The sequence below is a fragment of the Ranitomeya imitator genome, chromosome 10 (assembly GCF_032444005.1).
Source record: "Ranitomeya imitator isolate aRanImi1 chromosome 10, aRanImi1.pri, whole genome shotgun sequence".
Lineage (NCBI taxonomy): Eukaryota > Metazoa > Chordata > Amphibia > Anura > Dendrobatidae > Ranitomeya > Ranitomeya imitator.
Genome location: NC_091291.1, coordinates 120,746,001 through 120,773,436, shown reverse-complemented (window position 1 = coordinate 120,773,436; position 27,436 = coordinate 120,746,001). Strand labels below are relative to the sequence as shown.

At 45.4% G+C, this 27,436-nt stretch overlaps 2 protein-coding genes across 2 annotated transcripts in view; both read left to right on the top strand.

Moving 5' to 3' along the window:
- The first annotated feature begins 4,137 nt into the window (after nucleotides 1–4,137).
- On the top strand, nucleotides 4,138–5,073 carry LOC138652039 (olfactory receptor 4Q3-like). The gene has a single exon (XM_069742753.1). The coding sequence runs from the start codon at nucleotides 4,138–4,140 to the stop codon at nucleotides 5,071–5,073; it is 936 nt and encodes a 311-aa protein (XP_069598854.1).
- A 1,905-nt stretch (nucleotides 5,074–6,978) lies between these two features.
- LOC138652244 (uncharacterized) overlaps nucleotides 6,979–27,436 on the top strand; it is a 55,334-nt gene continuing 34,876 nt past the window's right edge. The window contains exons 1-10 of the mRNA XM_069743012.1: nucleotides 6,979–7,008; nucleotides 7,396–7,487; nucleotides 9,405–9,483; nucleotides 15,988–16,114; nucleotides 16,702–16,809; nucleotides 18,176–18,253; nucleotides 20,058–20,150; nucleotides 20,742–20,825; nucleotides 22,082–22,159; nucleotides 23,880–24,518. Coding sequence (XP_069599113.1) covers nucleotides 9,472–9,483; nucleotides 15,988–16,114; nucleotides 16,702–16,809; nucleotides 18,176–18,253; nucleotides 20,058–20,150; nucleotides 20,742–20,825; nucleotides 22,082–22,159; nucleotides 23,880–24,518 — 1,219 coding nt within the window. The 5' untranslated portion in view covers nucleotides 6,979–7,008; nucleotides 7,396–7,487; nucleotides 9,405–9,471. The remainder of the gene's footprint in view (nucleotides 7,009–7,395; nucleotides 7,488–9,404; nucleotides 9,484–15,987; nucleotides 16,115–16,701; nucleotides 16,810–18,175; nucleotides 18,254–20,057; nucleotides 20,151–20,741; nucleotides 20,826–22,081; nucleotides 22,160–23,879; nucleotides 24,519–27,436) is intronic.

Genomic DNA, 27,436 nt, shown 5'->3' with positions numbered 1-27,436 from the left:
GTGTGTGTGTTTTTTAACCATTTCCTACTATTGAATTAATAATGGATAGGTGTCATAATTGACGCCTCTCCATTATTAATCTGGCTTAATGTCACCTTACAATAGCAAGGTGACATTAACCCCTCATTACCCCATATCCCACCGCTACACGGGAATGGGAAGAGAGTGGCCAAGTGCCAGAATAGGCGCATCTTCCAGATGTGCCTTTTCTGGGGTGGCTGGGGGCAGATGTTTTTAGCCGGGGGGGGGGCAATAACCATGGACCCTCTCTTGGCTATTAATATCTGCCCTCAGTCACTGGCTTTACCATTCTGGCGGAGAAAATTGCGCGGGAGCCCACGCCAATTTTTTAAGCGATTTAACCCTTTAAATTAATAGCTAGAGCGCCCAAATTTTGCACATACACACTACTAACATTAGTAGTGAGGAATATGCAAAAAAAAGGGATATGAGATGGTTTACTGTATGTAAACCATGTCTCATATCATGTCGGGTTTGAGAAGGAGATAGCAAAAGCCAGCAATTGAATTACAGGCTTTTAAGCTATCTAGCGCTGTGTGAAATATTAATATATATACATATATGTGTCTCACTGACATATATATATACATATATATATACATATATATATATACATATATACCCCTATACTATGTGTAGACATTTATTTTAGCTATGAACAACCACAAGATGGCAGTAAAGTAACTGTCATCCCAAAGAAGCAAACCATAGATTAAAAAACTAAATAAATTTTATTACAGAAACAAACAAAATGAAAAACAATGAAGAACAATACATATACATTTTAAAAGACTACTTCATTTCTTCCGGATAATACCCCATGGGAAAGCCATAAGACACACACTGTATTCTCATCAGACTAATAAAGCACATATATACTAAAGTCAAAAGCTAGCCATCTCATAGAACATATAAAGTTAAATCTAATAGTGCTATCTGCCTCCACTCTATATCAATTATGTCCCGTGATTATATGGCCATCCTATGTATCATTAAAGTTTAACATATAACCAGAGAATCCCCACCGTTCAGATAGCAACTGACCGATCACAATAAGAGGTAGGTTAATAGTTAAGATGCTAATATTACCTAAAGCCGATTGTAGATAGTGTGCATCCGCCCTGGCTTGTTCCCAGCGCCCCAACGCGCGTTTCGCCCTAGCTTCTTCCGGGGGCGTCTTCCCAGCACGGAAGAAGCTAGGATGTGTGGGGTCAAAGTGCTCACCACACATCTAGATAAGTTCCTTAGGGGGTCTACTTTCCAAAATGGTGTCACTTGTTGGGGGTTTCAATGTTTAGGCACATCAGTGGCTCTCCAAACGCAACATGGCGTCCCATCTCAATTCCTGTCAAATTTGCATTGAAAAGTCAGACGATGCTCCTTCGCTTCCGAGCTCTGCCATGCTTCCAAACAGTGGTTTACCCCCACATATGGGGTATTGGTGTACTCAGGACAAATTGTACAACAATTTTGCAGTCCATTTTCTCCTGTTAACCTTGGTAAAATAAAACAAATTGGAGCTGAAGTAAAAAAATTTTGAAAAAAAGTTAAATGTTCATTTTTATTTAAACATTCAAAAAATTCCTGTGAAACACCTGAAGGGTTAATAAACTTCTTGAATGTGGTTTTGAGCACCTTGAGGGGTGCAGTTTTTAGACTGGTGTCACACTTGGTTATTTTCTATCATATAGACCCCTCAAAATGACTTCAAATGAGATGTGGTCCCTAAAAAAAATGGTGTAGTAAAAATTAGAAATTGCTGGTCAACTTTTAACCCTTATAACTCCTTAACAAAAAAAAATTTTGGTTCCAAAAAATTGTACTGATGTAAAGTAGACATGTGGGAAATGTTACTTATTAAGTATTTTGTGTGACATATCTCTGTGATTTAATTGCATAAAAATTCAAAGTTGGAAAATTGCAAAATTTCAAAATTTTCGCCAAATTTCCATTTTTTTCACAAATAAACGCAGGTAATATCAAAGAAATTTTACCACTATCATAAAGTACAATATGTCACGAAAAAACAATGTCAGAATCGCCAAGATCCGGTGAAGCGTTCCAGAGTTATAACCTCATAAAGGGACAGTGGTCAGAATTGTAAAAAATGGCCTGGTCATTAACGTGCAAACCACCCTTGGGGGTAAAGGGGTTAACAACTTAGCGGAAAAGCAATATATTGAGTTGTATGTGACTAGGCGGTCTGCAGCTGCCACTTAATCATTAAAATCAATTAGTAGCACGACAAAAAAATCGCAGTGTAGCCCAGGTCTAACGGGTAGATACAGTGGCATGTAAAAGTTTGTACACCCCTGGTCAAAATTACTGTTATTTTGAACAGTTAATCAAGTTGAAGATGAAATGATCTCTAAAAGGCCTAAAGTTAAAGATGACACATTTCCTTTGTATTTTAGGCAAAAAAATAATAATAATAATAATAAAAATATATATATATATATATATATATATTACATTTTAAAAAATAAAAAAAGGAAAATGGTCTGATCCAAACGTTTGGGCACTCTGCATGGTTAGTACCTAGTAGTACCCCCCTTTGGAAATAATCACAGTTTGTAAATGCTTTTTGTAGCCAAACAAGAGTCTTTCAATTCATGTTTGAGTGATTTTCATCCATTCCTGCTTGGACAATTCTTCCAGTTCTGTGAGATTCCTTCGTCCTCTTTCATCTTCTGCTATTTTGAGGTCTAGCAACAGATTTTCAATGATGTTCAGATCAGGGGACTGTGAGGGCCATTGTAAAACCTTCAGCTTGCACTTTTGAGGTTGCCTATTGTGGATTTGATGTGTATTTAGGATCATTATCCATTTGTAGAAGCCATCCTCTTTTCACCTTCAGTTTTTTTTTACAGATGGTGTTATGTTTGCATCAAGAATTTGTTGAACTTTCATCAAATCCATTCTTCCTTCTACCCGTGAAATGCTCCCCATGCCATTGGCTGCAACACAACACCAAAGCATGATTGATCTATCCCATGCTTAATAGTTGTCAAGATGTTCTTTTCCTGAAATTCTGTGCCCTTTTTTCTCCACACATACCTTTGATCATTGTGGCCATAGAGTTCTATCTTAACCTCATTGGTCCACAGGACTTGTTTCCAAAATGCATCAGGCTTGTTTAGATGTTCGTTTGCATACTACTGATGCTGAATTTTATGATGAGGATGCAGGAGAGATTTTCTTCTGATGACTCTTCCATGAAGGCAAATTTTGTGTCGGTGTCTTTGAATAGCAGAACAATGCACCACAACTCCAGGGTCTGCTAAATCTTTCTGAAGGTCTTTTGTAGTCAAGCGAGGGGTTCTGCTTTGCCTCTGTAGCAATCCTATGAGCAGCTCTCACTGAAATTTTGCTTGGTCTGCCAGACCATATCTTGATCTCCACTATTCCTGTTAACTGCCATTTCTTAACTACATTTCGAACTGGGGAAAGGAGAACTTGAAAACACTTTGTCATCTTCTTATAGACTTCACCTGCCTTGTTGGCCACCACCATTTTAATTTTCAGAGTGCTAGGCAGCTGCTTAGAAGAACTCATTGCTGCTGTTTTTGGCACAAGATTAGAGGAGGCTGGGTTTTTATAAAGCTGGGAAATTTTAATCACCTGGCTTTTCCTAACATTGATAGCGAACAAGCCATAACCCTAACAGGATAATTAAGGTATGAGACCTTGGTCAAAGTTATCTGAGCACACAATTCTACAAGGGTGCCCAAACTATTCCCATTCCCAAACATCGCCCATTTTCCTTTTAGTATTTTTTAGAATGTAAGAAATGGCAATATATTTTTTTTTCCCTAAAATACAAAGGAAATGTGTGTTCTTTAACTTTGGCCCTTTTAGAGATCATTTCGTCTTCAACTTGCTTAACTATTCACAATAATAGTAATTTTGACCAGTGGTGCTCAAACTTTTACATGCCACTGTATTCTATCCATGAAGGAACAAGTACGTATGAATGAGGCCATTAGGACATCCCATCGACCATAACATCACTGATAAGATTTTTTTGACATGTGTGACTGATATTTATGAGAAACCTATTAAACAAAAATGACTCCACTTTCCAGCTTTGACATTTAGGAATAAAACAAGGAGAAGATGAATACTAGCCACCGGCACAATGTGGAGGAGTTCGTTCTCCTTGGATTGGACTCTTTTCCTAATTTTAGTATCGCCTTGTTCATCCTCCTGCTCATCATCTACCTCCTTATACTGCTCGGCAATCTTCTCATCATAGTTACTGTGTATTTTGAAGCCCGTCTCCATTCGGCCATGTATTATTTTCTCAGTAAGTTATCTTTGGTGGACCTGTGCTACGCCTCTGTGACCGTCCCTAAGATGCTGGTGGACTTTCTATCAAAGAGAAACACCATTTCCCTCAGCTCCTGCATCACGCAGCTCTTCTTCTTACACTTCTTTGCAGGAACTGAGTGCATCCTTCTTACCGTCATGGCCTATGACCGTTACGTCGCCATATGTAACCCCCTACGGTATTCTAGTATTATGAACAGGACCATGTGTTACTGGCTGGAAGCTGTGTGCTGGGCCGCCAGCTTTTTACACTCCGTCATCCAGATAATATTAACCTGTCAACTGAAGTTCTGCGGACCGAACACCATTGACCATTTCTTCTGTGACATCCACCCCTTGTCTGTACTGTCCTGCTCAGATATCTTCATCATCGAGATCGTATTTGTGGCCAACAGTGGCCTGATATCCGCACTGTGCTTTATCGTCTTACTCATCTCCTACATGGGGATTATCAGAACCATAGTAAACACCAAATCTGAAGAAGGGATGGGCAAAGCCTTTTCTACTTGCGCCTCCCATCTCATCGTGGTCACCCTCTTCTTCGGACCTTGCGTCTTCATCTACTTGAGGCCTTCAGTGTCTTACGCGGCAGATAAAATGGTGTCCATATTTTACACAGTGCTGACCCCTTTATTAAATCCGATTATATATACCCTAAGGAACCAGGAGGTAAAAGCCGCCATCAGGTCATTGTTCAAGAAAAAACTGTGGCAGAAACAGTGATAAAATCCAAGAATGCTTTCACACGTTGTGGTCTAAGTGTGGATAAATATGAAGCAAATACCCCGATCTAGGGTCGGGGGTGGACCTGCTCGCATACCGTAGACCTGATTGAGTATACTATTTTATCTAAATAAAGATGAGTTCTACCAGTTTCTCATACACTTGTTATTTCGATTCTTAACTTGTAAATAAGTGTTTGCTTTCAGTGAATAACAACACCATTATACACATTCAGAGGCGGTAAACAAGTAAATAGCGAATTGATAACTGGAGAGTAACCAGCGTAGGCAACGCTCTGCGAGCTTTAGGGCATATAACACGGACGGGTGCTATCCAAAATGTTATCGGATAGCACTCGGACCAATGTAATACAGTACTATGTCATCCGAGTGCAGTCTGATTTACAAGGACACAGACAATGGAGGATGTGTAGAAATTAAAGCGGTTTTCCCACAAGCGAAAGTACATTTTAATCAATAGATCTTGGAATACTAATAATTTCCACAATTGGATGTGTTTAAATAAAATGTTCCTGTGCTGAGATAATCTTATAAATGTGCCCCTGCTGTGTACTGTGTAATGGCCGTGTCTGACCGTGCAGGAACATGGTCTGATCATACCACAGCTCCTGGGCAGAGGAGGAAGCAAAAGAGTATACAGACAGGACAGCGTTGGACCAGAGCTGATTGTTTCTGTGAGGTAAAACATTTCCCTGGCTTTTTCTTAATGTTTTACTTCAAAGAAATAAATATTTATGAAGAGATAATCATTACTTGTGTGACCCCGGCCTTAGGCCGGGATCACACATGCGAGAAACACGCCCGTGTCTCGCATGGAAAATCCAAGCTCTGGCGCCGGCACTGTGGAGCGGAGCGTGCGGCCGCATAGCAACACATGGAGCCGCACGCTCCGCTCTGGAGTGCCGGCGCCAGAGCTTGGATTTCACATGCGAGACACGGGCGTGTTTCTCGCATGTGTGATCCCGGCCTTAGGCTGGGGCTATATGACGACATGTGTCGGTCAACAAAAAACATGTCTGCAACTTGTCAGCGACTTTTTTAGTGCGTAAACCACCCCCTAAATCATAGATCGGTCGCAGGTGGCAGCTTGCATTAAAGTCTATGGCAAGTGAGTTGTGCGACAACAGACCCAACGCATTAGGAAACATTTGTGATTCTGTGTCGTAGGTGGCACCGTGGCACTATGGAGACACGGCAGTCACCGCGTTTCCACGTCGGTGTGGTAACACATCGCAGCGTGCACCATTGTGCTCCGTTTTACAGAGAAAGTGTATGCAATGTAACTCGCAGGAACACACGGTGCTAGACACGGCGCTAATCACATCCGCAATCTTTTCAGTGACTGACCGGCCCATGGAGGTCTGAACACCACCTAAAGGGACACTGTGGCTCCGCTTATGTCTGTGTCATGCTGCACCTGGAATATTAAATGAATTATCCTAGGAGACTTTACTAGAAAAATAAAAATGGCAGCCATGACCATAAAATAAAATTGGTATTAGCTCTAATAAGTCTGATTGCATTATATTATGGAATTGCTATGTATGCAGTTTCCCCATATAGTAAATAAAGGGGCTGTGAAGATGGAGCTTGCTTTTTTCTAATATTACATCCCATACAAAGCTCTCTCTGATGCTCCATTTTTCAGCCAGACACACAATGAACTCCAGAGGGCGCTGTCGCCATTTTCCTGTATTTCTTCCCATTACTATGTAAACAGGCTACAGAAAGATGGCGCCGGCTTCGTTCGCTTCCGTGCGCTCTGGATCCGCACACAGCCCGTCCCTCATAATTGCGTCTCAGGCTGTGTTCCCATCACTAGAGCGAAAACCTCCTTTACCTTCCTGTCTCCTACGCAAGACTCTCGGCGCCATTTTGTCGGAGACCAGGACCTCTTCGGACTGCAGATATCACAGTAAGGAAGCCCCGTCATATCTAACGTTACATCAGCCCTAATTATGTGCCCAGCAGTGCATTGTGTCTGTGGGGTGGACAGGTCACGTCCTGCTGTGTGTCCCCTTGGGGCAGTGACAGATGATAGCATATCTGTGCATTCCCCTGAATCAGCCAGCAGTATTGCCAATGTGTGGTCTGAACACAGCCCTGTAGATTCAGGGTGAGCCCCTTTACGTCCCACGGCAATTACCCTATTGATTAAAAAAAAATATGTGGAAAATCCCTGTCAGACTGCCCTATATCTGTAACCAACCACCTATAGCGCCCACCTATACCGACACCCCCAACCCCCTCACTATTTCCTTTTGAACGCTTTCATTATTTTTCCTCTCTCTTCTTCTCGCAGCTCGTGCCGATCACGGAGGTAACTGGCAGATGCCGACTGTGTGTTACAGCCAGGAATGGTGCGGGCACAGCTCCCGAGCCTGCGCCATCCATGTACGGCAGGGGGCACAGAGGGATTAATGATGCCTCATGTATTTGTCAGATAAGATAAATAGTTCTTATTGTGTTAGTGCGGGCAATAGTACACACTGCAATGCCACTAACATTTGGGAAAAAGGAAGGAGGATAGAAATAAATGTGTTATGTTATATATTATTGTTTAAATAGAAGTGGCCAGATGTTATACACTGGGGCAGAGAGGTCAGATGTTATACACTGGGGAGAAGGACCGTATGTTATACACCAGGGCGTGGGGCGGCATGTTATATACCGGAGGCGAGGGGTCGGATTTTATATACTGGGGGTGAGGTGCCAGATGTTATACACCAGGGGCGAGGAGCCAGATGTTATACACCGGGGCAGAGAGGCCAGATGTTATACACTGGGGAGAGGTACCGTATGTTATACACCGGGGGGGGTCTGCATGTTATATACCGGAGGCGAGGGGTCGGATTTTATATACTGGGGGTGAGGTGCCAGATGTTATACACCGGGTCAGAGAGGCCAAATGTTATACACTGGGGAGAGGGACCATATGTTATACACCGGGGGGGCAAATGTTATATACCGGAGACGAGGGGTCGGATTTTATATACTGGGGGTGAGGTGCCAGATGTTATACACCGGGTCAGAGAGGCCAAATGTTATACACTGGGGAGAGGGACCGTATGTTATACACCGGGGGGGCTGCATGTTATATACCGGAGGCGAGGGGTCAGATTTTATATACTGGGGGTGAGGTGCCAGATGTTATAGACAGGGGCAGAGAGGCCAAATGTTATACACTGAGGGGGGGGGGGAGGGCGAATGTTATATACCGGAGGCGAGGGGTTGGATGTTATATGCTCGGGATGAGGTGCCAGATGTTATACTGGGGGTGAGGTGCCAGATGTTATATACGGGGGTCAAAGGGCAGGATGTTATACACCGGGGGCGAGGGGCTAGATGTAATATACCAGGGGTGAGGGGCCAGATGTTATACACCGGGGGCGAAAGGCTGGATGTTATACGCTGGGGGCGAGGGGTTAGATGTTATACACTGGGGGCGAGGGGTCTGAATATAACATATTGGGGCGAGGGGCCAGCTGTTATATGCTGGGAGTGAGGTGCTAGATGTTATACGCCGGGGGGCAAGGGGCCACGTGTTATATACCGGGAGCGAGGGGCCAGAAGTTATAAACCTGAGGCGAGGGGCCAGATGTTATATACTGGGGGTGACGTGCCAGATGTTATATGCTGGGGGTGAGGGGCCAGATGTTATATACCGGAGGCGAGGGGCCAGAAGTTATAAACCTGAGGCGAGGGGCCATAAGTTATAAACCTGAGGCGAGGGGCCAAATGTTAAACACTGGGGATGAGGTGCCAGATGTTATATGCTGGGGGTGAGGGGCCAGATGTTATATACCGGAGGCGAGGGGTTGGATGTTATATGCTGGGGGTGAGGTGCCAGATGTTATATACTGGGGGTGAGGTGCCAGATGTTATATATGGGGGGCAAAGGGCTGGATGTTATACACCGGGGGCGAGGGGCTAGATGTAATATACCAGGGGCCAGATGTTATACACCGGGGGCGAAGGGCTGGATGTTATACGCTGGGGGCGAGGGGTCAGATGTTATACACCGGGGGCGATGGGCCAGCTGTTATATGCTGGGAGTGAGGTGCTAGATGTTATACGCCAGGGGGGGGGGCGAATGTTATATACCTGAGGCGAGGGGCCAGATGTTCTATACCAGGGGCCGGATGTTATATACCTGGGGTGAGGGGACTGAATGAGAAACTGTAATTCTGTGCTTTTCTCCATGTAGTGTATGTTTATACTGTATATGACAGGTGCCGTTGAGCTGTAGAAAGTGTGTCTGTAATAAACTGGATTTTTGCTCTTGATATTTGTGTTTTTCATTGAATCTAGTGAATGTGGTTGGTGCTGATAGCAGCCATACACTAGAACATCACACGGACTGACCCGAGGCCACACAATGTTCCATCAGGTGAGGAAACCAATCTATTCACATAAGAATATTTATCAATGATATATCCGCTTCCCTGATTTGTCTGTATTAGTAAATCCTCGTGTTCCCTATTAAATAACGATTCTTTTATTCTATCTCGACATTGTGCAATTCCTCTGTTGTTCTTTCTGGAAATGTATGAATAAATCAACAGTGTGTTACCATTCCTAGACAATAAATTATGTACATATAACCTGACGGGCTTGTCCATTATATATTATTATATTAGGAATAGACATTCGCCATTCATTACCATTTCTGTTCGCTACCAGTCGCCACACTTCATCTTCTGTCGGGGGTGTCACTTCATGGCTGCAGGCAATGATTGGCTGCAGCCTTGACATTCTGTGCCTGTGTGGCTCAGAACGAATGTCACCACTGCAGCCAATCAGTGGTATAACTTTCTTTCTCTATCGCCTTTCATTGGGGGACACAGGAACCATGGGTGTATGCTGCTGCCACTAGGAGGCTGACACTATGCAAATAAAAAAAGTTAGCTCCTCCTCTGCAGTGTACACCCTACCGACAGGAAGTAGGATATTCAGTTTAGCTTAGTGTCAGTAGGAGGTGGACACGGGTCTTTCATTAGACCCTTATCTACCTCAATGTACGTCATTTTCTTTTCAGGTTTTCCCGAGGGATACAGGGTGAACAGTCACACCTGTAGTCCCACAATACGGACTATGAGTACGGCGTGTACTGCCACCCCGTATCCTCATAGATCCCTCTCCAGGACCAAGATCCTAGCACACAAGCGTGCTCAGAAGTCCGGTCCTGGCTCCGTCCCCCACCCACTCGCCCACCAGAGCCTGTCGGTTGCGGAGACGAGGACGTCCATCAGCTCCTGGACGTCTCATTCCTCTTCAGGTTAGTACTGGCGTGGGAGGTTTGAGGTGAGTATTTTCCCCATACCATCCCAGATCATTCAAGGGTAAGTATACAGATGAAGAAAGGTGAGTATTTTCTCCCCTGTCTAGCAATCTAAGAGTGGGGCTCAGGGGTTGTTTTATGGGGAAGTCACTGTGTCCCACAGTTTGGGGTCCAGGGCTCTTACCTCACCCTGGATCTCTCTTCAGCTTCCCTTGTGCGGCACATGGGTCCACCAGAGAAGGGGTTCATTGCGGCGGTAGCGCCGGGGCCTTGTAAGGTTTCCACGGCGTCTCTCCCCCACAGCGGTCACCAGGCTCTAATCCAGGCCCGGCTTCGGTCGGGGCCTGGACCTTTTCTGCCGGCCACCGGGGGCTAATTTAGGCCCCGGCTTCTGTCGGGGCCTAGTGCGGCGTTTCGGCCCCGCCCCCATCCTCTTTCCGGCGGGTCTTTCTCCCGCGTTTTCCCCCTTCTCTCCGGCGCTTTGCCCCAGCCACTCCCTGGCCTAGGCACAGACCGCGCCGCAGTGACTCTAGCCCCCGCTCTCTCCGTCGGGTGGGCTAGCCTTGCGGGGCCTCCACGCCGCGGCTTCCATTCCCGACGGCCACCGGGAGCTAATTTAGGCCCCGGCTTCGGTCGGGGCCTAGCGCGGCGTTATGGCTCCGCCCCCGTCCTCTTTCCGGCGGGCTTTTCTCCCGCGTCTTCCCCTCTCTCCTCTCCGGCGCTTAGCCCCGCCCACTCCTCTTGGCCTCAGCACAGACTGCGGCCGGCGCCATCTTTGTACTCTCAATCATGCAGCTTCAGCGCCGGCTGCTTTCGGCGCTTCTTGGCTCATGCTGCGGACTTCAGAGTGCGGGGCCTTACACCACTCCCGGCGTGTGGACCCAGCGGTGATTTCTTACAGGACCTGCCTTCCCTGCCGACCTCCTCCTACAGCCGAAGCTATCCACAGGACATCTTCCGTGAGTAGCTCTGCACTGCAGACCAATATCCTTCCTCTGCTTTAGTCAGGCACCTTTTGTGCTCTCCTGTAAGGGCAGTTTCCCCTTAGGTCAGTCCTCTCCCACCTGTCAGGACTGCAGCGATCCCACATCGTTCTGGGCTCCCCCCCCCCTCTGCCCCGAGAGAGTGAGGACCCTATCCCAGTGTGGGCTTCCGCTCTGTCTCAATCTGTGGCGGATCTCACCAGGGTATCCCAGACCCCGGTGTCCGTTCTGGATAGATTGTCCTGGCAGACCTCCGCAGTAGCCAGCGGGTCACAAGTAGCCCCGTCTGAGCCTACCAGGATAGGCCTTAAAGAGGTCCAGACCGGAGCGCCATTGCGACTCCTCTTCCCGTTCCATCTCGCCTCACGGCCCATTTCAGCGGTCAGCTTCTTCCCGATCCTCTCCCGAGTCAGGCGAGGCGTTTTCGGACGCACCTTCAGAGGGACGTTTTGGAGCTGCATTCTGACCAAATCGCTAACAGGGATATGGTTCAGAGCCTCATTGGAGCAATCAACCAGACCCGTGGCATCAAAGATCCCTCTACGGAACGCGCGGATCAGGCGGTTTCGTTTAGACGGTCGAAGCCACCTTCCAAGGTCTTCGCTTCTCACCCTGAATTCAAGAAGGCCCTGACGAGAGAAAAAGAGAATCCGACCAGCCGCTTTCAGAGAGGAAAGCGCCTTGGCGTTTTTTATATCCCTTTTCTCTGGAGCTCACCGCTTATTGGACTCTGTCCTCCAACACGGTCCTCCCGCTATCTGGCGGAGCATCTCTGAAAGATTCTAACTATAGAGTCATAGAATCCTTTGCGAGCTCAGCTTTCGAATCGGCTGCGTCTATTTTTGCCCGGCCATTGCTTATACTTGGGTTTCATTATCCATATCCAAAGGTCACACAACTCCGTCGGAGCATTCTGGACGGGGCCCTCCTGGACAGCTGGCGGAGCTTGCCAACCAGTTTTCTCATGCGGGTGAATACTTGGTCTCCGCTTCCCTGGATGCCGCGTCTTTTGCGGCTCAGGTGTCCAGCAATGCCGTTGCCATCCGTCAGTCCGTTTGGCTCAAGGCCTGACAGGCGGATTTGTCTTCAAAAAGTCCCTTACCAGCCTGCCTTTTTCAGTGTTCACGTCGCTTTGGTTCTAAGTTGGGCCAAATCATTAGGACGCTACCAGGAGGCACAAGTCTACACCTCGTCGCCCCCCTCCTAGATGGCAATTTCGGTCCTTTCTGCCTTTACGTCGCTTCGTGGCGTCAAACTCCTTTTCCCCGCAGCAACAGATGCCACAGGCACGTCAAGAGTAGAAGACTGTTTTCTTTAGACCACACGCCTTCCTGGCGCTCCCGCTCCTCCCAGGGTAGATCCTCCAGGGCAGGACTGGAGGATCCACCTCGGCATGACTCACAGCAAGACGCCAGCCCACTTCCCAGGATGGGCGGTTTTCCCTTCTTCAGGGATGTCTGGATCCCCTCAGCAGAGGACGCATGGGTCAGGGAAGTTGTATCCTCGGGATACAAAATAGAGTTCGTTTCACAACTCAGGGATCGTTTCTTCGGATCCCGACCCCAAGAGTCCCCGTTCTAGTTCCGGGTCTTCTTCGCAGCCACCGCTTCTCTCCTCAAAGCCGGAGTAATAGTTCCCGTCCCAGAAAAAGAACGGTTCACTGGTTGCTATTCCAATCTTTTGTGGTACTGAAAGAAGAAAAGAATAAGAAAAAAAAAAAAAAAAAAAAAAAAAAGGGCAAGTTTCGTCCCATTCTGGATCTCAAATTGCTGAACTGGAGAGTTTGTCTGAGACTCTTAAGGATGGATTCCCATCGTTCAGTAATTGCTTCCATGGAGGTTCGAGAACTTTTGTGTTCCATAGAAATTCAGGACGCCTACCTTCATGTCTCGATTTTCCCGGGACATCACAGATTCCTGTGCTTTGTGGTGCTCCAGGACCATTTTCAGTTCTTCACCCTGCCGTTCGTTCTCGCAACCGCTTCCAGGGTTTGCACGAAGACCATGGCGGCGCTGATAGCCATCTTGATGGTCAGAGGCTTATTATTTTTTTCTGTACCTCGGCGACATCCTCTTCTAGGCTCCGTCCCCCTTTTTCTCAGGCTCACCAGAGCCTGTCCATCGTCCTCTACACCCTAGTCCGCTTCGGGTGGCTTGTCAACATGAAGAAATCCTGTCTTGTTGCTTCCCAGCGCCTCGTTTTTCGGGGCATGCTCTTCGACACTCGTCAGACCAAAGTCTTCCTTCCCGAGGACAAGAGATCCATCCTTCGTCGGGATGTACCCTTGCTTTAGGGTCCTCGGCTTCCCTTCTTCTGATCGCCCATGAAGTTTCTGGGCAGGATGGTAGTGACGTTCGAAGCAATCCCCTTTGCCCAATTTCACTCTCAACCTCTTTAGCAGGCCATTCTGTCACAGTGGGACAGTGCTGTCTTGTCCCTGGATCGTCCTATCCGACTCTCTTCCCGAGTCAAGGGTCCCTCAGCTGGTGGCTGACGTCACCTCTCATCTCCCAGGGCATGTCCTTCCTTCCAGTTCTTTGGCAAGTGGTGACGACGGACGCCAGCCTGCTTGGCTGGGGCGCTGTGTTTCGCCATCTGACTGCTTGGGGTCGTTGGTCGGCGCAGGAGTCTCTTCCGCAGATCAACATCCTCGAGCTTCGGGCCATCTTTCTCTTCCCTCGTCACTAGGGAAGGATTCTCAGGGGTCTACAATGCCATGGAGGTGGCATATGTCAGTCATAAAGGGGGGACTCGGAGCTCCTTGGCCGAGGTATCCAAGATCCTCCTCTGGGCAGAGGCAATGGTTCTGGTGATATCCACGGTGCATATCCCCGGCACGGACAATTGGGCCGCCGACTTCTGCAGCTGCGAGGGTCTCGCGGCAGGGTTATGGTCCTTGCATCAGGAGGTCTTCCATCAGATTTGTCTTCGATGGGGGACTCCGGACGTGGCCCTCTCTGCGTCCCGAAGGAACAGGAAGGTTCCTTTGGTTCGTCTCCAGATCTCGCGACCCTCCCGCGTGGGCGTCTACGCTTTGGCCTCCAGGGTCTGATCTGCCACCCGAATTATCGGTCGCTCAGTTTACGGCATGGCTGTGGACTCCACAGTTATAAGAGCGTCTGGCCTTTCGTCCCGGTCGAGTCACACTACAATCCAGGCTAGGAAGCCTTCGTTGTCTTCCAGGTTCTACTATCGTACCCGGAAGACTTTCGTTCATGCGAGCCCAACCGCTTTTCACCTATGTCCTTTTCCCTGCCTTCCATTTGGTTTTCCTTCAGGCAGGACTGGATTCGGGCTTCACTCTCTCTCCCTAAAGGGCCAGGTTCCTGCGCTCTTCTTCCCTTTAAGAAGACATTATCTTCTCAGCCACAGGTTAAGACCTTCCTTCAAGGAGTAGCCCACGCTGTCCCTCCTTACAGGGCCTCTGTGGATTCATGGTATTTAAAGGTTGTGTTGGTTGTTCTTAGGGGTTTCCCCTTTGAGCCTCTCAGGGAGTTTTTCCCTGTCAGTTCTATCTCGGAAGGTGGCTTTTCTCAGGTCCATCGCTTCGATCCGCCGCGTTTTTGAGTTGGCGGCCATTTCTTGCCGACCTCCTTTCTTGATTTTCCACAAGGACAAGGTGGTCCCAGGCCTCCGCCTTCCTTCATTTCACGAGGTGGTTTTCATCGTTCCACCTCAACGAGGACATCGTTCTACCTTCCTTTGTCCAGCTCCGAATCATCCTCTGGAGCGATAGTGGAACAGGCTGGACCTCGTCAGGGCAGTGAGTTTCTCCCTGGCTAGCACGGCCGCTTTCCGAAAGATGGATTCTCTGTTCGCCATCCTTGATGGCGTGCGTAGAGGCCTGCCGGCTTCCAAGGCGACTATTGCTCGCTCGATTAGAACGGCAATTTTGGGAGCTTACCGGGTCAAGAACAGAGTGCCCCCTCCTGAGATATAGGCTCACTCTACCCGGGCAGTCGGCGCTTCCAGTGCGGTACGTCACAGGGCTTTCGCCGACAGTTTTGCAAAGCGGCAACCTGGTCTTCCATCCACATGTTTTCGCCGAACTACGGCAGACTCCAGCCTGGGCAGAAGGATCCTGCAGGCGGCAGTGGTGAGTCCTTGGACCTGATGGAAGTATGTTTTTCCCACCCCAGGGACTGCTTTGGGACGTCCCATGGTTCCTGTGTCCCCCAATGAAAGGCGATAGAGAAAACAGGATTTTTGGTTGCTTACCGTAAAATCTGTTTCTCGGAGCCTTCATTGGGGGACACAGCACCCTCCCAAGTTGAACAGCTCTGTTTACTGTATACTTTTGAGTTCTTTGAACACTCTTTGAGAGTTTGAAACTGTTAATCTATGGAGCGCCGTGGAATTTGTTGGCGCTATGTAGATAAAGTTTATTATTATTATATTATTATTCTTTCGCTTTTACACGTTGCTTCTCCTACTGCTTTCTCACTAACTGAATATCCTACTTCCTGTCGGTAGGGTGTACACTGCAGAGGAGGAGCTAACTTTTTTTATTTGCATAGTGTCAGCCTCCTAGTGGCAGCAGCATACACCCATGGTTCCTGTGTCCCCCAATGAAGGCTCCGAGAAACAGATTTTACGGTAAGCAACCAAAAATCCTGTTTTTGTTCCCCAGGTCCCTATTATATTCTGTGATGTTGCGGCCTCGTTTACGGAGGAGCAGTGGTTACGTCTGGAGCACTGGCAGCGAGACGTCTACAAAAACGTCATGCGGGAGATACACGAAGCCTTAGTTACGTTAGGTGAGGCTCTGACGCAGGGACCAGACGAGGTAAAGCCCCTGGACCTCCTGCGATTAGGGGCCGTTACCCCCCAATTAAGATCCTTCACAGCAGGCACTAACTACGAGCCCCAGTTGCACCAGTATGCACAGTGTTTGTGCACTATATGGTGGTATTACTTGTGCTCTATAGGAAGTATTTTTTATTACTTTTTGTAATCTTGTAGAATTGTAATTTTTTTTTTAGCTTTTACATCTAGAATTTAGTTATTCAGTAACATACTGTATATCTGCGCAAATTTCTCAACCGGACAGGTCCTCTTTAGGGTATGTAGTGTAATAGTCTATCTGGTCTATTCAGATTGCACTTATAGCCCCTAATGCATCTCCATCTGTAATTAAGAGGAAATTACTTAAAAATTAACAATTCCCCCGTGTTCACAGTAGTGTAAAATCACCTCCATATACTGTGCAGATGTGGGGTATTAGATGTCAGCACAGTCTAATCTAATAGTCTTAACTTTTGACACCCCACATGCAGGGAAACTACAACCCCCAGCATGACCTGATGGCTGCAGGCTGTGATATATGCGCGTGTTTTCTCCACAGGATATGCCATCACCAATCCAGATGTTTTATTTAACATTAAGAAGCAGGATGAGTCGTGTATACGCATTGACTGCAGTTCTGGAGAAAGGAAAGAGATCCCAATTGGAGGTACGATAGCACTATATTAAAGAGGTCTTCCCGAACTATGAATTTATTCCATATCCTTAGAGTAGGGGATAACTTACTGATCACTAGGGGCCCATACACTGAGACCCCCAGCAAATTCAAGATACAGCTTACTGATCACTAAGGGCCCATCCATTGGGACCCCCAGCAATGTCAAGGTATAACCTACTGATAACTAGGGGCCCATCTACTGAGACCCCCAGCAAAGTCAAGGTATAGCTTACTGATCACTAGGGGCCAATCCACTGAGACCCCCAGAAATGTCAAGGTACAGCTTACTGATCACTAAGGGCCCATCCATTGGGACCCCCAGCAATGTCTAGGTATAGCTTATTGATAACTAGGGGCCCATCCACTGGGACCCCCAGCAATGTCAAGGTATAGCTTATTGATCACTAGGGGGCCATCCATTGAGACCCCCAGCAATGTAAGGGTATAGCTTAACTGGGGGCCCATCCTCTGGAACCCCCAGCAATGTCAGGCTATAGCTTACTGATAACTAGGGGTCCATCCACTGAGACCCCCTGCAATGTCAGGCTATAGCTTACTGATAACTAGGGGTCCATCCACTGAGACCCCCTGCAATGTCAGGGTATAGCTTATTGATAACTAGGGGCCCATCCACTGAGACCCCCAGCAATGTAAGGGTATAGCTTATTGATCACTAGGGGGCCATCCACTGAGACCCCCAGCAATGTCAGGGTATAGCTTACTAATCACTAGGGGCCCATCCACTGAGACCCCCAGCAATGCCCAGAACAGGGCTCTACAGAGTCCAGTCCTCATGCTCCAGAGCCATGTTTTCAGAATCACTAGGGGTCCCTCCATTAGGACCCCCAGCACCTCATTTGTTATAGCCTATCCATGGCATAGGGGATAATTCTATATTTTGGATAACATACACATAACATGTCAGGGGTCCATTTGTAAATTGTCTTGATTAATCTGTTCATGTTTCCAATACGTATATTTATGTCCAGCTGTCACTGTCCAGTGCAACGGGACAAAATTTATTTTGTGTTTGGGCAAAATTGTGAGTGAGCGCACTACATGGCGGCCGCTCACCTATTGTCTGATGGGGGTGTCATCAGAAAGAATAACTTTGCCCCAGTCCTCTGCAGTCCATTCATTGTACTACCCACAAAGTTACATTCTCTGATGGACTCCCAAAAGGCTGGAACAAATGGAATCCTGTCCAGAGAAAAAAACGTGCGCGCCACCATGAGTCCTGTGTCTGCCAACAATAAATCAGCCTGAGACTATTCACATGTGGGGGCTCTGCATCCAACGTAAGGTCGGAGCTGTTGTAACACTGATATTTAGAGGGTTTCAATTTTTAATTCTTTAGATCATCCCGATATTCTAATAAGGATCGAGGCTGAAGAGAACGGGGATCAGGATGAGGTTTACGTAGAGCCGCTGAATAGTGAGTTCTGATTGCAGTTTTTACGCTTTTTCATGGCTCCATGCAAGTAACAGTTTGCTCTAGTTGCTAATGTAACTGGCTGTGTTTTATATGTGCACACTCAGAGTCATGGCCAAAAATGTTGGCACCCTTGAAAATGTATTTCTCCCAGAGAATTATTGCACTTACACATGTTTTGTTATACACATGTTTATTTCCTTTGTGCATGTTGGAACAACACAATAAACCCCAAAAATGGGCAAAACAAAATTGTTAGCACCCTCAACTCAATTTGGTTGCACACTCTTTGGAATAAATAGCTGCAATTAATCGCTTCCTATAACCATCAATGAGCTTCTTACACCTCTCAACTGGAATTTTGGAGCACTCTTTTCTTCTTTTACAAACTGCTCCAGGTCTTTCATATGTGAAGGCGCCTTCTCCCAACAGCAATTGTAAGATCTCTCCATAGGTCTTCAATGGCATTCAGATCCGGACTCAGTGCTGCCACTTCAGAACTTTCCAGTGCTTTGTTTCCATCTATTTCTGGGTGCTCCTTGAAGTATGTTTGGGGTCATTGTCCTGCTGGAAGACCCGTGACCTAAGACGCAAACCCAGCTTCCTGACACTGGGCACTACATTGCCACCCAAAATCATTTAGTAATCTTCAGATTTCATGATACCTTGCACACAGTCAAGGCACCCAGTACCAGAGGCAGCAAAACAACCCCAAAACATCTTTGAACCTCCACCATTTTAGACCATAGGTACTGTGTTCTTTTGTAGGCCTCATTCCATTTTCGGTAAACAGTAGAATGATGTGCTTTACCAAAAAGCTTTCTTTGGCTCATCTGTCCAAAAGATGCTTTCCCAGAAGGATTTTTGCTTACTTATGTACATTTTGGCATACTTCAGTCTAGCTGTTTTATGTCTCTGTCAGCAGTGGTGTCCTCCTGGGTCTCCTGCCATAGATTTTCATTCAGATGTCGACAGATAGTTTGCGCTGACACTGATGCACCCTGTGCCTGCAGGACAGCTGGAATTTCTTTGGAACTTGATTGGGGCTGCTTATCCACCATCCGGACTATCCTGCATTGCAACCTTTCATCAATTTTTCTCTGCCATCCATATTCAGGGAGAATAGCTGTGCCATGGGTTGTAAACTTCTTGTTATGTTGCGCACCGTGGACAAAGGAACATTAAGATCTGTGGAGACGGACTTGTAACCTTAAGATTGTTGATATTGTTCAACAATGTTGGTTTTCAAGTCCTCAAAGAGTTATTTTCTCCTCTTTTTGTTCTCCATGCTAAGCGTGGCACACACACATACACACAATGCTAAGATTGAATCAACTTCTCCCATTTTTATCTGGTTTCAGGTGTGATTTTCATATTGCCCACACCTGTTACTTGCCACAGGTGAGTTTAAACGAGCATCAAATGCTTGAAGCAATTTCAAGGGTGCCAACACTTTTGGCCATGACTGCATAAATATATACGGTATATATTTTTTGTATTCTGTTTTGGCACAAATCAGTAGTACATGTCAGTAAATTATACTCTCCAATAGATCTGATCAGCCACAAGTGTTATTTTCACGTCAGCCATTTATGACTGAGATGGGAATACCTGTCGTGATTATAAAATAAATCCCGGTCAATATCTGTAACTTTTGTTCACTTCTACGGAAATTGCAGAAACAACAAAAAATAGTCATGCCCGGCAATTTCCGTCATCACGGCCCCCATGGTTTCCCTTCTCGTCTCAACCAACCATGGCTGGCTTTTCGAATACCCTGTTACATAGTTTTTTTTTTTCTTTACAGCAAGATCTGGTATCACAACGGTTGTACTAAATGCGCCGACACATCGGGATCTTCATGGTGATGTCTATTGTGAATCTCAGCAGAATACACTGAGTAGGTGACCGCAGGAATAGTAGTAATCTTACCAGTGCCCTGCAATTTCTGTGTAGATGGATGTCAATCAGTTAATGTTTATAATGCTTCTAAAATTACAGGACCCTTTTTTTATGTCTCTTGAGGACGATTTCAACCCCAATAATGATACAGGCTTTATTATAGGTTCTTCAGATGTGCAGAGTTCATGTTCTCTTTTGGTTAAAGGGGGTAAAGTTCTCTGTTGTGTGTCTGTAGCGCTGACGTCGCGTTGGCAGCGCTGCAGTCAATCATTGAGCTCTGCAGGTCACTGTCTGTGTAGGTGGTATAAGGAGCTTAGCTCACTGATTGGCTGCAGCGCTGTCAACGTTACATCGGTACTGCAGACAAACAACAGAGACCAGCGGATTGTTTGACTGAGTCGATGGTCCCATATGTACACCATTGCTCCATTCAATTCAATATCTATGGGACTCTCGGAGAAAAAACCTTCTCATCTTTATATTTTTTGATAAAAAAAAAAAGTTCGCCCTGGACCGTCCATACTTCTCTCTCTCAAAGTGAATCGTGATTGCATATTTTGTGCTCATTAGACATCTCCTGATGTTACAGATCATGGACCTGAACTTGTACAGAGGGGCCCCATGTATGAGGAATACTACAAGGAAAGAGACTCTGATGACTGTTGCAGCCCAAGTAAGTTTTCAGTTCTTTCAGGCGGCGTCCTGACCAGTAAATATGCTTAATTACGGAGAGTTATAAGAGCGCTGGACGACTGCATCTCCTTAATGTGGATGTCCGGGATTTTAAAAAGTTGCCTAGGACCACCGGAGGGACAGTGCTGGAGTAGAGGGGGATCTACCCCGTAGTAGATATTTCTTCTTAGAACATTACTTGCTCTTGGGCCCCTTTCACACATCAATTTTTTGCCGTCAGTCACAATCCGTTGGCTCAACGGATCCGTCACAGATTGTGAAAAACTGATGTGACAGATCCGTTTTTTTGACGTATCTGACTAGGGGGCTGGATAAAGGATCCTAAAAAAATCGGAGCATGCTGAGTTAAAAAAAAAAAAACGGAATCCGTCTCATTTGACGGATTCGGTGCCCATAGGCTTCCATTCTAACAAACGACGGACGGCGACAGATGCGCCGTTGTCCGTTTTTCCACAGAGACAAAAAAAGTTACTTTGTCCGTCGTCTCCGGCCACCGGATCACCAATTTTCATTGGATCCGCTGAACGACGGATGAAACGTGAGGCCATCCGTCGAAATCCGTCAAGTCTGTGACGGCGGCATCAGTTGCCGGATCCGTTTTTTTCAAAATTCGATGGATTGCGACTGATGGCAAAAAACTGATGTGTAAAAGGGGCCTTAAACTACTTTTCTCAAATATGGGTCACCTTATTTCAACACCAGGAACACATAACCCAGGAAAAAGCCTGTTCTGGTCCCAATCAGGTAGCCCTATTGAGGTGGATGTGACATATTCCCGTCCATATCTATCATTAGCTTCCTAGAGAGGCACCAATGGGGTGTAGACTTTTAGCTGATCGTCCCATCATGACAACCCTGGGGATCATGACAACCAGGGAATGTTTTCAGCTGCCACATATTTGTAGTATTACACACATAAACCCATAAAAAAACGAAGGGGCGACTGAGTAATATATGGCGGTGCCTATCCCCTTCCAGCAGGTCGGTGCTTTTACATACGGTGCAGGGATCTGCCTTATCTCAGCCACATGTCTTAATTTTGCATTTGGTGAGGGGTGCTCCCATCAGTAGCAAGAGACTGATAACTTAAGTTACGTTGAATAGGATTTTGCAGGCGTGTGGTGAAAAACTGTCCAACCTTTGTAGCATTGGCCCAGATATTACTAGGTGGTAGATTCATTCTCTATATACTTATTTGATCTTCTCAGAGGGTTATGAATGCACTTTTGGTTTCAGTCTCTATCAGGATTAAAGAGGAAGAAGATGATGATGTTCCCTATGAAGAAGACGAGTTGATAAATAATTACAGTACAGGTAAGTAACTTGCATTTAGAGGAATTGATTCATGAAGACGACCGCTGTCTATATGCCATATAGAACTTTGCTTCAGGCCTCCTTCACACATCCGTGTTTCCAGTACGTGCGGTGTCCGATTATTCCACAGATCCCACACGTATCCACTATAGCCTATGGTGCTATGCACACATCCGTGTTTTTATGGATCGTGTGTACGTGCAAAACACATGGAGAAATGTCCTATTTTTTCCTGCAGCAGATATGACAAGGGTCCATGAAAAACACCTACAGCACATGGATGGCATCAATGTGCCATCTGAGTGCGTCCATAGTTAACATTGCAAAGTTTAGGAGAAATTTTGTAATGTATTTCTTTCTTTATCCGTACTGTCAAAACACTGATGACCACACTAATGGTAAAAACGGACACACGAATGACACACTGATGGAAAAGACTGAGGACTCCGGTACCTTTTTTTTTTTTACATACGTGCTTTATACGGACGCGTGAAGGAGGCCTTATGACCTTGACCTAGAATGGTGATCAGCTGCCACACCGTGGACCTTCAGGTCTGATCGGCCATTGTAGGGCAAGTATGTGACCAGAAACGACTTTCTCCAGCAAGGACTTATTGGCTGGGATTAGAGAAACTGAGTTGGCCTCCAATCTTAGACATTTTGGGCATATCAACAAAATATATCATAGAGTAAGGGGTTAATGTCTTTAGGCCTGCCAAATTGCACAGTTAAGCTACATTTACTATATTTTCAGTCCGAATGCTCTCCATGAAAGCAGATGACGAATATTATCCAATGGGGCTGTCCAAATGATCATTTTATTATTTACACGGACCGAATCTGCTCGTGAAAAGAAGTCGCCGCATGCACTAGTCTTCTCCGTGTTTTAGATAAGACCAACCTATTTAAGTCAATAGGGGTGCAAAAACAAAACAAAAAACAATACAGATGAAAAATCGTCCTTTTTTTCTGGATGAAAATGGGACCATTTTTTTTTTGTACGCTTGTGTGAATTTAGCTCTACGGTGTGGTAGTTCTCAGCAGAACGCTGAAACAAAGAATTGTTGAGGGTAGGCACAAGGAGTGTTTTTAACTTATTATGCAGCTAGGAATTATTCTATTTAGTATCATGTATGAAAAAACCTAAATTAATGTACAGAACACCTATATTCATGACGGGTATAAAATATACAAACACTCCAAGAAACCCTTGGAGATTGTCGGAAATCACATTCCTGTATTTCTTCTATTCCTACCCGTCGTAATGTGTATCCCAGAAACTTCTAAATTGGAGTGGTTTCCACCATAACAATCATAAATGTCCACTAGGAATTTCTTCTACACCCCCCTCTGTGAGATGGCTAATGGTGGCCTTATCCAGTCGCAGACTGTATGAAGAGGTGGACGTCTCTCCATTCAACTTCATGGGGCTAATGACCAAGCTTCATTCAGCCTTTTGGCAAATCGGCAGTGAAAAAATGGTCAACCAGACAAAGATCTTGGGATGAAAAAATGAAACGCTCCTTTTATAACATCTGATTGGTCTTTCATGACATAGACTTTAGAATATGACTGACTATCGTAGCAGTTCCTGAGATCCGGGACCAAATTGTTTTAGAAAATTTTCTAGTGACCTAGATATGCCCTTGAATTATTGTCTTATTACACAGTTTTATGATATGCAGCTGCTTATTACGAGTCTTTTTTTTCCCCATCTTAGCAGACTTTCACAGTCAGGACACAAGCGAACAGCAAAATGATGATTTTGTGGAATCTCCTATAAATAAATGTATTCTGGGTAAGTTTTCCAAACAAAGAGTGTATCCATGCACTGAGTGTGGCAAAAGTTTTCTCTGCAAATCAAGTCTTAGCCGACATCGGAAAATCCACCGGCAAGACCGCTACAACTCTCTGGATGGCGAACATGGCTTCCCGAGACTTCCCTACCTCGCACTGCACCAGAAGGTTCACCAAAGCGAAAAGCAATATACTTGTGACGAGATCCAAAGTGATTTCACGGACCAAGCCTACCTTTATGAAGACAATGAAGACAATATGCCGGACACAGGAGAAAGGCCATTTTCATGCGACATTTGTCCAAAAAGTTTCCGAAATCGGTCCAGTCTCTATAAACATAAGAAAACTCACTTAGGCGTAAGACCGTTCAGATGCGACCATTGTCCCAAATCCTTCAGCCATAACTATGGTCTTCTGCGTCACAAGCGAGCCCACACGGGAGAGAGACCCTTTGAGTGCAGTCTGTGTAGGAAAAGATTTTATCGGAAGGACACTTTGGAAAAACATCAAGTAGTCCACGCCAAACAAAGGAGCTTTATGATAAAGGCCGGTTGGCTGGATTAAAGCATTATTACAGTGGATATATTTTTTTTCTTATTAAACATATGACAGCTCTTCATATTGACTTTCGAGAACTGTAAAACAGTCCTGATTCTTTTAGCCTATGTGAATTCAGAGCTTTTGGTGAAGATCCACTCCAAGAAAAGCTTGAAAGACTCTTATTTGTAATGTAAAACTGCTTTGCTGTTCATAAGTTCAGTGTTTTATGCATTTGATTTTCTTCCCTCTCGTTGCAAAAAAAAAAGTGCATGTCACTTCTCTGAAGCGGCTTCTGATGGAATCTGCTCCAAACTAGACACTCTCCAATCAAAGGGCTGCAAAACAAAAATACTTCAGGAAGAAAACTTTTTTCCAAAAGTCTTAAAAAGCTCTTCAAAACAAACTCCAGAAAAGAATAAAAAAAATTTCTCCAAAAACTCTAAACTCTTCACCTAGCCTCAGGGTGTGATCACAGATGGGCCCTGATTCATCATTGTCTTTGCACATGATTTTTGTCTAGCTTTGTGTGTTTTGCGCCTTTTTTCTTTGTACCCTATAGTATCTGCAACTGTTTTAAGTCTTTTTTTTGTTGTTTTCTGCTTTGGCTGGAATTTAGGGATTCCAAATGTTTTCACTTGCATTTATTAATTTTCTACTTTTTAAAAAGTCACAACTCCACTTCAGATCCCCTCTGGTGTATTATTGAGTGTGCCGGTATTTTGCCACAAATTTTTGCGCCATTTTGCAACAGGTACAACTCTTGGCGCCAAAAAGTCGTAAAAACAGTTTGATACAGAAAAAAGACCATTCATGAACTGTGTAAGCCAGTTTGAAGAATTTGGCTCCAAAAATGTCAACTAATACCACGAGACAAAAAAGCGACTTAAAAATATACAAATGATGAATTTGGGCCTGAGATTTTTTGGAGTCAAAACTAAAAAAAAACGACAAGTTTTGGTTGGAGAGTTTCTGCTCCGAAAACTCAGCTAATAGACTCTGAGAACTTATCCATAGGCTCATTAACTGCTATGCACTTCAGTCGGATATTTAATATTTTTATGTATAAGTACTGGAAAGTGGAAAAATGCACAGTATTTTAATGTTTGTATGTAGAATACATATACCTAGTTTTCTTTGTATGAGTATATTGTGCTTGGTCTCACATAATGGTACAATACCCTCTAGGTTTAATTTATATGTTCTCCTTCTGACGTCTCCAGTTTTTATATTTACTTGACTATTTTTTTTTGCATATTGCTATTATGATGGGGCCAGTTATTAGGTTTAGGATTATATAACATGTATAATATACATTTTCGCTATTTAGATTATTATTCCATCTTCCCATTTACTTACAACAGAGGGGATTTTACTGAGGATTTTGGTCACTGTTGGAAAAGATTACATGACATGAGTGATCTCTGGCCTTTAGTTCTCCGGCTGTTGAAAAACTCCTAGAACATCATGCTGGGAGTTGTAGTTGTGCAAAAACTGGAGCGCTTTAAGGCGCCCACACTCATTGGACAAAACTGTCAATATCGGTGGACAGTGTAATGTGTATGGAGGGTCCCGACACTACCCCGACAGGTGTTAACAGGGGAGTGAAGAATCCGTCCATGGGATTTCCGATGGCAGGGATATAATTAATGAAACTGAAAGGGAGAGGATGCTGATTATATATAAGAAAAAACTTTTTTGACAGCGTGATCAGCGAGTGGAACAGGCAGCCACAAGAGGTGGTGAGTTCTCCTTCAATGGAAGTCCTCAAACAGAGGCCGGACAGACATCTGTCTGAGATGGTTTAGTGATCTTGCATTGATCAGGGGGTTGAACACGATGACCCCGGAGGTCCCTTCCAACTCTACCATTCTATGATAAGCAGCTGCCAGAGGAGTCTGACAGCGGCTCCTCTCATAGAGAACATTGGAGTGCTCCGCCAAACCGAGTGTCCATGTGTATGGAGGAGGAGAAAAAGATAACTTTCAACTGAATGTTTGTTCATCTGACCGTTAACTAATGTATGGGGATCAGAGGTTGAATAGAAAAACTTTTAATCTTCTTATAAAAACAAGCAACTTTTCAATTTACTTATTAAAACATTTTTCCATTCTCAAGATTGCACAGATTCTTAATTTCATAGTTTACGGCTCGTTGTGTAAGTTAATGGACACCTTTGCAGTAGCCGGTTTCTTACGCGAGGAGTGCTGGAGTTTATACAGATAGCAAGCACTGGCTTGAAAGCTGGATCAGACCAGCCTTTGTTGCCCCTATGCTCGGCTTTTGCTAGAGGCAAACCCGCCTCTGCTGACAGCATGGGAGAGCGCACAGTTCGGACCAGCACCATAGTCATGACACTGGCCTGAATGGTCAAACTTCAGAAGCTCACCACTCCCCAGCAGGCAGGAAGCCGGGAGGCAGGCGAGCGCTGTGCTCCTGAATATCGAATATGAGACCACCTTTTTAGTCTGCTCCTCGTCTCCCCAGTGCTTTTAGATTAGAGTAGTTCAGAGCTACCACTACGCTCCCCGTACCACTGGGCTATCTTCAATGCAATATGAGCCCCATCAGGCACATGCCAAATCAGCCCCATCCCAGCTACATCCTTGTGCTATAGAGCGAAGGACGGTGACCAGGTACCACCCTCCCTACCCAGAAGGAGATTTTTTCGGTGATGAGCACAACACATCCTGTGCATGTTTCCAAGATGGTGTGATCATAGTAGGCAAATACTGAAGGCTTCTGCTAAAACTTTTTCCCTATATTCTGTATGATGCCATATATAATAAAGCAAAAGTAAAATATCGTTGAATTTGATGATACGTCCACATACAGTCCTGGCCAAAGGTGTTTACATTCTTGAAATTTGTTCCAGCAAATGAAGTATTTCTCACAGAAAATTATTACAATTACACATGTTTATTTCCTTTGTGTGTATTGGGA